The 9,513-nt window shown below is 42.8% G+C and overlaps 1 protein-coding gene across 2 annotated transcripts in view; it reads right to left on the bottom strand.

The window, feature by feature from the left end:
• Positions 1 to 2,476: 2,476 nt before the first annotated feature.
• The window catches only part of GPR75 (G protein-coupled receptor 75), a 34,244-nt gene continuing 27,207 nt past the window's right edge, over positions 2,477 to 9,513 (bottom strand). For both annotated transcript variants that reach the window (XM_086928050.1, XM_086928049.1), the window contains exon 2: positions 2,477 to 5,702. In XM_086928050.1, the coding sequence (XP_086784176.1) occupies positions 3,984 to 5,597 (1,614 nt within the window). In that variant the 5' untranslated portion in view covers positions 5,598 to 5,702 and the 3' untranslated portion in view covers positions 2,477 to 3,983. The remainder of the gene's footprint in view (positions 5,703 to 9,513) is intronic.

Below are 9,513 nucleotides of genomic sequence, written 5' to 3'. Positions count from 1 at the left end.
GCCCAAAGGGAGATATTAGTTGATGAACTGAAGAAACCAAATACACTTTAGCCTATTAACGGAAATATTGCACAACGAGAATCCCAGGCATATTATCACACAACTATACATAGTAACTAGAAATGCTGAACAAGTACAAAACCTGAAAAATAGGCACAACTGTTAAAGAAATAAGCAGAAAACAATAACAGACGAACAATAGACATACTGTTGCTCAGTGATAAAAAAGATATCATTGATTAGCCGCAACAAGCGAATACACTCAGTACATACAAAGATATTACTATACCCCTACCAGACTCCATAGCTATAGGTGGAGCTATTGCTATAGATGCACTGCAGAAGTGGCATTTTCCTCCATGTTACCAGGCCTTGCCAGGAATAAGCACATACTGAGTTGATTTATTTAATGACCTTAGTAAAATAACAGAAACACAGATATCACCTGACCCTATGCTGGCTATGTTAAGGAAGAACCTAAACTGGTGATAAGGCTCACTGCTATGGCAATGCGCTGGTAAAACAGCGCATAGCAATGAGATGGTGCCATAGAGATTTAACATACTGCAATGACATGTCAGACACTTATAGCATGTTAATGCCAGTCAGGAACAGATTCTGCAGTATAAGGGATACATACCAAGCATATTAGGCAAGACAATGAGCGAGACAATGGATGGAATGGAAAGGGTCAATACTACTAAGAACCGCAAAATGTTGGAAAGATCTTGTTTTTCAAAGTTTTTCTTATGAATTCCATTATCTCCAGTAGGATACTGTAAGGTAATGTAAACAGAAGGCAACTGGAAGAGCTTTCCTCTTGCAAAACATATTGCATACGCACTGTTATAACTGTAACTTACTGCAATGTGGAAAATCCAAAAATATTATAAAAAAGAAATGACACCATTTAAAAAAAAAAACAATTGCAGAACACAATATCCTGGACAATAATAAACCACTCTCAGACCTCCTCAGTGCTGCCCTGGTAACTGAATCCGCCGTCTCTCACAAACTTTCCTCAGAATTGGAGATCAATGACCACGTCAATGGCTTTCAGTCTGGATTAAGGCAACAAAGGAGCACAAAAAAACCTTAATAAACCAGGGCCATCTCAGTGTCCAGATACTACTTGATTTCTCTGCCGTATTCAACACCATTGAACATCAAATACTCATTCAAAGACTGTCCTCCTCATGGACATTAAAGGCACTATTCTGGCATTGCTCACACCGTTCATAAACAAATATGCCCATCAAGTCAAAGTGGGCCCTCTCCTGTTAAAAACAACCACCATCCATTGTAATGTTTCCCTAAACTCCGCCTTGTCTCTCACCCTTTCTAACGTGTACATGGTGTCCTGGACAACCATCTTGCTCTCATATAAGATTGGGTACAAAACGTATGCAGATGACACCTAAAAATTTAAGATTAACCTATCTAAGCTTTCCTTCTTTCTTCCACACATCCACCGCTGCATTTAGTACAACTGACTGTGCTTTAATGGTGAAAAAAGTGCCATTTTGGGCTTTGATCACATAAGCCCATTTTCTTTCTCCCCTTCAATGCCAAAAGGTCTGACAAACAACCAGGGTTGTATATCGCATTCTCTAACAAACCCCAACTGAACTGGATTCGAACACTATTAAACTTTTCGGAAAAATCGCCGTTATCCTTGCTTGCCTCCCAAACACATCCCTCGCCAAGAAGCACCAAATACAAAACTATGCATACCATGGTACTGGGAATAAAGTGCAATTATCACATTATCCCTGCACTCACATCCCTCCATGGGCTCAGTGTGAAAGAAAGAACATCCTTTAGAACCTTCTGCACTACATGACCGAATTCCGAAACACATCACCAACCTATATGTTCCATATGAACAAACTCAAAGCCTCAGGTCAGCTAAAAAAGGACTACTGTCACCTCATTGATTCAGATACAAAAGATTCTGTGGACATTCTCTTCTTTACCCGAGCTCCTCCTATGGAATTATTTGCCACCTGCTACATCATATTCAGAAAAATTTTCACTGTGGCACTCCAATAATCCCATTGTCCTAGGAGTAGCACTTTATAAAAGGGAGAGGGACTTCTGCATACATTTTTCAATGTTAACCCTCTAGTTGGACTATTATGCTACATTTTACTGCTTCTATACATACTCCTGCTCTCCCACCTGAATGCTCAGAGGCACGAAGGAAAGTTAATAGCACAGTAACAACCCTAAAATAAAAGATCTAACAGGAATATATAGTAGTCTTCTGGCAAATGAGTTAAGGAAGAGTACATAGATGAAAAATACCATTTGACATTTTGACACAATAACTGACGGTGGCCTTAAACAATCCATTTTTAAAAACAAATTAATTCACATTGTTTCTGAAAGCAAGCACTGGACAGCAGGAAAAGATGAAGAGTAACCGGACCAGAATGGGGATGGACTTCAAAAGAGAAGATGGGAAACCTCAGAATATTTGAAAAAGTAAATATTTTATTTATTTGTCACCATCCACATAATGAGGAGTTTATTCTAATTACCTTACGGTTTTCTTACAGACAAAAAGATGATTTCTGAATTAGTTTCTTATGGCGACAAGCAAAAATTAGGTAGTCTTCAGAAATGAATACACAGTGCCTAATTTTCCAGTGTTTTAATAGATAACGAAAGCATAAAAACATCAATAACAAAATGGTTACTTGGCCTAACAAGGTGTGTGCATTCATGGTATTACCATTCTCAGTCTTTAAGAGATGGTGTAAATAGGAACCCACCAATGGTGTCTTAATGAGGAAAAGGCATTGACACACAACACTGTTAACAACAACACTTCACATGTTTTAGAAAGAAAATGCATTTGTAAGAATATCACCTCTCAGCTCTGCAATATTCACAAATATTTGAAATTAATACAGATGATCAGGCATTGGCATTATCAAAAGTAATTCAGTCCCAATATGTTTTTTCAACATGGAATTGCAGGATTATAAGTGGAGAATCCCAAAATACTGGATATCAGTCATTATTACTGGCAAACTTGCAAAAAAGTTCAGAAGCAGTGAGCCCAACCAATACATCCCTCCAGTCTTTTTTACACTTCCGTATATACTGGACTGGTTTGAAATCTGTGGAATACTGGTGTTCGCAGGTTGTATAAATGGGTTGGACCCCGGCTTTGGGGCAAGGGCACATGGTACTTCACTTGTAATAGTACTCTATAGGAATATCATTAGCAGAAGTGATTAAAAAGAAAACTGTCTGAAATCTATGACTTCCTCAGCTGAAATCAGTTACCTAGTGAATTGCTAAAGCACCAAAATAGCTAACTAGACTAGAACACTGGGATTACAGTATCCACTGGAAGAAATTTAAGCCTCAATTTGTGGAAACCCAATATCCTGAATATCTCCATATTCATATGGCCCTATGTATTAAAAAAATATATATGGCATGGCCTCACACACCACCAACTTGCTTAATTATTGGCCTGCCACACTTGCAAGATAGCAATCTAGTGGTGAGTAGACCCCATGAGATCGCCACTACCCAACCCAACGTAAGTCAAAAAAATTGGAATCCTAAGTGATAGGAATGTAGTGAATTGCAACAATATGAAACAACATGTTTCACCACCTGCTCCAAACTTTTAATGTACTGTTGGTAAAAGAAACGTAATAATACTGCAAAAAACACATTACAAGAATGCAAAAACACACTGGCCCTTTTTAATGTACAGTCTTTCCTAATTTTTACAAATTCCCTAGCGTAAACATGGTCAGACAGTGACGTTATTTTATACATTAAGAGGACCAGCTACCTAAAACGAATTTGGCAACCAAGTAAGAACTCTTGTGCAAAAAAATTTAAACCAAACACTATTCCTTCATAGGTATGAAAAATACCCAACTCATCAACAAAAATAAATTAGCATGTTAGGAAATATTTTGACAAAATAAACTCAATTGCCTTGCACCCGTCTGTTAAACAGATGGAATGGGTATCTGCTTTGCAGAAGTGCTGTCATATTCTTGCATCAAGTCATTTGTGGTGTTATAGTGCATGGCGATGTAGGATTTGGCAAATCCAAACGTGGAAGTTACTGGCTGCAAGCTATTGGGAGTGCTTACTTCTTCAGACGGACTGCTGTTATAGATACTGTAGTAAGGTTCTATACGAGTATTGATGGGAGTTGAACTGCTCTGCCCGTAATGTTGGTGCCCAGCAGAAACCTTTGGACTCAGTATGCTTTCTTTAGAATGGCTTGGGCCGCATGCTTGGTCCACAAACTTTTTCTGAGGTTTTGGGGAAAGCATGTAGGCAGAGTTAGTTTCGTGGTGCGATGATTTATTTCGATTCACCTCCAGGCTTCCCTTGCCCATGGCACGGAGCCTTGTCTTCTGCTTACAGCAAAGGAAGCCCAGAGCCACATACTGGATGCACCAAAGAACCCTCCTCCTGAGGCCAGCACTGTTGCGCGAGTAGATGAATGGGTTTAATCCCGATTTGAAAAATATGAGTGTAAATCCACATAACTCAAACTGGTACAGAATGAAGCTGCTGCTATTGGTAAGGACATCCTGGATGAGAGAAATGCCCAGCGGGAGACAGCACACCAGAACTGAAAGAACAATCACAACACAGGTCACAACAGCTTTGGAATCCTTTGCTGTCGACAGATTGACAGCCGATACCAGCTGCAGCTTGTTGGCTGGTAATGGCAGCTGACTTAGTTTTTTCGTATAGGCATGGGTCTGGATGTGCTGCAGCTTGTTGTAGTTTTGGTTCCTGTACAAGGCAGGGACAGTGCACTGTACACCATCGACGACTGGGCCGATGAAAGGTTGTGGTCGGTTGGTGTCCACTGTTATGATGGGGCATTTTCTCACTTGGGTGTTTTTCCTCAATGCTTGGGCTATCATTATGTAGGAGATGGATACAACAGCAACACAAAAGGTGAAGTCAATTACATACAAGTAAAGGATAATTTTCCCTTCTCCCCTATTGAGGCTGTACATCGGCAGGCATATCTTGGATTTTCGGGTCCGTAGAGTAGCCAAGGTGGCCAAAGTAAAACTTGTAGTCCACAACAGAACAGTGAGCAGCAGGGTACAAGGGAAGGAAGCAGTCCTGTTGGGCTGCTGACCAAGAACCATCCGCAGTCTGTGGAGTGCAATGACAGCCACGGTTTTGAGAGACATAATTATAAATCCAGAGCTTGTTAAGTGAAAAGTGAAACAGAAAGCTTCTGGAACGTTTGCAGTAGTGTCAAAGAACAAGACAAAGGCAAACATGGGTGCAGTCACACAGCAAATGAAAAGGTCGCAAAAGGAAAGGTTAAGGATCATGAAATCAAAGTTGGTTCTGAATTTCCTGAAGGCAGGATCGAAGAAGGACAAGAAGACGATTAAGTTCCCATAAGACCCCAAACAGAATATGATAACCAGTAAAAAGGTGCAAGTAACTAGGGTTGCAGTGTGGATAATCTCCTGGAATTCCCTGAAGGTTCCATTGCCATTCTGCAGTGTAGATGAGCTGTTGAGATAATCATGATGGCCCTGGTCTGCCGAGTCTGTCATTGATTCTGTAAGGTTCATCTTAATGCTCGTTGCCCCAAGAGGACCTTATGGCTCATATACCTTTGAAAGGCCGACATTGACACTGGTTTTGTCTGTCACGATGGTACCACCGCTGACGAAATCCTTTGTCAAAATAAAAGCAGAAGAAGAGAAAAACATCAATGTTTGTGAAATTAGTACAATGAATAAAATTGAATAACTGCACAATGGTGAATAAAGTCGTGGAACAACTGAGAACAGAGACTGCTTATTGGAGTTACTCTCTGCCAAGAACTCTTTCACAAAATGAGGCCAAACCGTACTTTTGAAACACATTTTTCTTAATACATGACTAAAATATCAACGTTTGTAGAAGAAGTACTGAAGGGGATATTAGGAAATATTAGAGAAGTGCTTACCTTGCAGGTAAAATGTAGATCAATATATAGTCCACCAAAATAAAAAGCCCTCTGTGAATCACGTGCTAGGACATTTTACATCGGTTTTATCCTACAACTCATACTATTATCCATATACAACGATGAGCAACTCGAATTTACTAACGCGGCTAACAACCTCAGGGCAGTGCTCAATTATGCCGATAGCGTGATATGGTTTGCTAGTGTCACTACTTAAATATGCCAGCTGCACCACACAATTCTGCCACTCCCAATTGGGCAACTGTGTTGCTAAAATATATAGTTCCATCTATATAAATGAAAGTAGCAAGTGGTGCATTTTAAAGAAATCTGCCAAGTACATTTAGACAAATCTTTTTTTCACAACATATTTCATTGGTATTCGTAGCCGCATTTGACACACAGGGCCCGTTATACGTGAATATTTAGGTAGAATACACAAACATGGCTTAGTTTCTGTAGCATATGCATCAGTAACTAAAGAGTATTAAACCTTAATATTAACGCATTCCATAACGCCTTCGTATCTCCTTGCAAGTTCCCAGTGACATCTGATTATCATCTTGTATACACAATATAATTAGTGGTGGATAGTTATAGCTCTGTTTAGGGCATAGCATGTGTATCCAGTGGTAGGGGGTAGCAGAATACCGCTGTAATCTGCCCAGCGCTACCATAGCTTTGCGTGTTTTTGCGTACACCCTCAGGCAATGAATACTGGGCATTCCAGACCCATACAGAAATCTAGTCCTCACTTCCATAATCCCATCTTCGGAGAGGTAGGTGCTTTCCAAAGTCAAGTCAAGCTATGGTGAGGCCTAGAAACAGAAGGTGGCGTTTATATGTATTACCCCCGATTTCATCGGCTATATGTAGAATGGCTAATTTGGGGGATATGGGAAGATCCCACTTAGAACCTCGGATAGACATGCAAGTACCCTCTGCTAAAACCTGGCTAACACATCATATGACCAAACTGTATGTAGGAGCATATCGTCTGCAGCATTGCAGCACAGGCAGGTAGGGGAGGGCACCAGGCCGGACCGCTATAATTCATATCGTGTGAAGTATGCCCTATGTAAGTAATTAAATTGGATAAGTCGTAGGCGGGATGAGATGGCTGCGCTGCAAGGGGACTCTGGTGCCTCATTCCAGTCACGGTCTTCAAGTGGCCCAATGTCCATGTGCCGTGTCTGAACTGCAAGTACTTGTAAAATTACGTATGTGGCATATGAAATTCGGTTTGCAGTTCTTGAAAGGATTTAAGAGTCATCCCGCATATGACTGTCCCTAAAGTGGATATACCCTTTAAAGTGGCCACCTGAGGGAGAAGACCGCCACACCACAGTTGGGTTTCCTGTGTTAATCTGCCCAACCATCCCATATGTCTCAGTGATTGTTTCCTTACGCGAAAAACGACTCCCATTGCGGGAGGCAGAGCCCGGATCCCAGGCTCTCTGTATTGGTATGTATGAACAGGGGTGTGTCCCATTACTAGGCGTTCGGCTGCATACGCAGGATCTCCTCTATTGCTCTACTAACATTCATTTAGTATGTGCAGGTGCGCTGCTGCATGTACGACTGTAGGTCCGCTGCTACAATGCTGCAGCAGTATGTAGACTGTTAACGTGTGTAGCGCTACTCAGCTAGTGCCTTCTCCCCATAAGAAATGACACAATATACCATTAATTTGTCGAAGCCATGTGGCAGAGATCGGGTATGGATGATTTTGCAGCTGGTATAGCAGACAAGGCAAAGGCACCATCTTAAAGATGGCAGATCGCCGAAGCGGTTAAGGGGTACATGGGACCAGGATTTCATTTCTGCCTGCACTTGTTCTGTCAGTAGAGCCAAATTGTGCTGCCATGCCATGGGCAGTGAGGCTGTCAGAAAGATACCCATATTTCGCATGCCATCTGTGGCTATTGCAAGTCCCTTCACCCAAGCACCCACTACCTGCGCAACCGAAAGCGGCCAGAGGACTGACTTGGTTGTGTTCATATAAAGCCCAGAAGTCTCTCCAAACACCTCCATTATACAGAGGAGCTGGGGGCCGGATCTGTGGGGATCGGTTATGAAGAATAAAACATTGCGTATAATGCAATGCGGTCTGATACCTCTAGTGACCACTCTTAACTCTCGTAGCTGCGCGTCTATCCTCATCCATGCCGCAAGCTGCTTCACTGCCAATGCAACAAGATATGGCACTAGCGGGCAGCCATGACGGGTGGCTCTATAGATAGGGAATCATGAAGAGACTGAGCCCGCTACTCGCACCGCAGCTGTAAGAGCGGTATATAGCAGGGTTATATAGGTTAGGAACCGCGGCCCAAAATGTAGGCATTTCAGGAGCGTGAAAAGATACGACCAACTGACGGAGTCGAAGGCTTTATCTATCTGCCAAGAGTAAAGCAGCACGGACTCCCAAGTGATCCATGGCAGCTATGGCAATGTGGGCACGTCTGATGTTGTGATGTGTAGCATGTCGAAACATAAAGCTATAAGGACCAGGTCCGTTACGCAGGGCATGAGCCTATCGTCTAGCATTTTGGCGAGCAACTAGCCTCTGTGTTGAGGAGAGAGATCGGGCGATATGAGGAGTGGAGCTCCAGGGGACGGCCTGGCTTCAGGAACACCATAACCTCGGCATGCCTCCAGTCAAGTGGGAGTCTACTCTCCTGCACTGCGACCTGCAGAACCGCCAACTAGAGGGCACCCAATTGTGACGTATATTTTAATGAATTCACAAGGGAATCCATTGGAGCAGGGGACTTACCCAGTCGCAACTCGGCTGAGGCCACCGAGAGTTCTTCGACCATGAGTGGAGTGTCGGGCTGTGCCCCGGCAGTGTCTATGAGGTCTCTCGGGGGGAGGTCATCAATAAATGTTTTAACAGTGGCTGCTGGCAGGGTATCTCGTTCTTGGTAAAGCTGATGGTAATAGTCAGGGAAGCTGTCTGCAATCAATGATGGATCTGTCAGGACAGCCCCGTCTGAGCTCCTTAAGCATTGTATATGTGCTGGCAATGTGGCTTGTTGACATAACCTATGCAGTAGTTTGCTAGATTTGTCACCTTATTGGTAAATGTGGCTTCTGGATGCTAACCATATTGTCTTTGCTTTTTCCATTAACTCTCCCCAGCATATTTGTTGCATTTAGACTATTTGCCAACACGCGAGTGCCCCCTTCTCAACTCACCCCTGCCTCTCCAGAGTCAACAGCTGGGCTTGGATTTGTATCAGTTTTTCTCAGTGGTATGTGCATTTGTGTGCACAAATAGAGAGGTCGACTCCGGGGAGGGCCGGTTTCATGACCTCCCACAGGGTCTTTGCTGAAGCCACCGTCCCTGTATTCGAGTCAATGTAGTCGTGTATGGCACAATATGTGTGTGTTCGATTATGTTGGCCATGCAGATGCCACAAGGACATACGCCAGTGAAGGGGTGCAGATTGGGTCCTATCCGAAGGCTGAGTGATATCGGAGCATGATCCGCGAGGTCCCTGGGCAGTATCTCCACACCGGAGTCCCTATAGGCT

The sequence above is a fragment of the Lissotriton vulgaris genome, chromosome 6, assembly GCF_964263255.1.
Source record: "Lissotriton vulgaris chromosome 6, aLisVul1.2, whole genome shotgun sequence".
Classification (NCBI taxonomy): Eukaryota; Metazoa; Chordata; class Amphibia; order Caudata; family Salamandridae; genus Lissotriton; species Lissotriton vulgaris.
The sequence above is the reverse complement of the archived record's forward strand: the minus strand, read 5'-3'. Positions and strand labels throughout refer to the sequence as shown.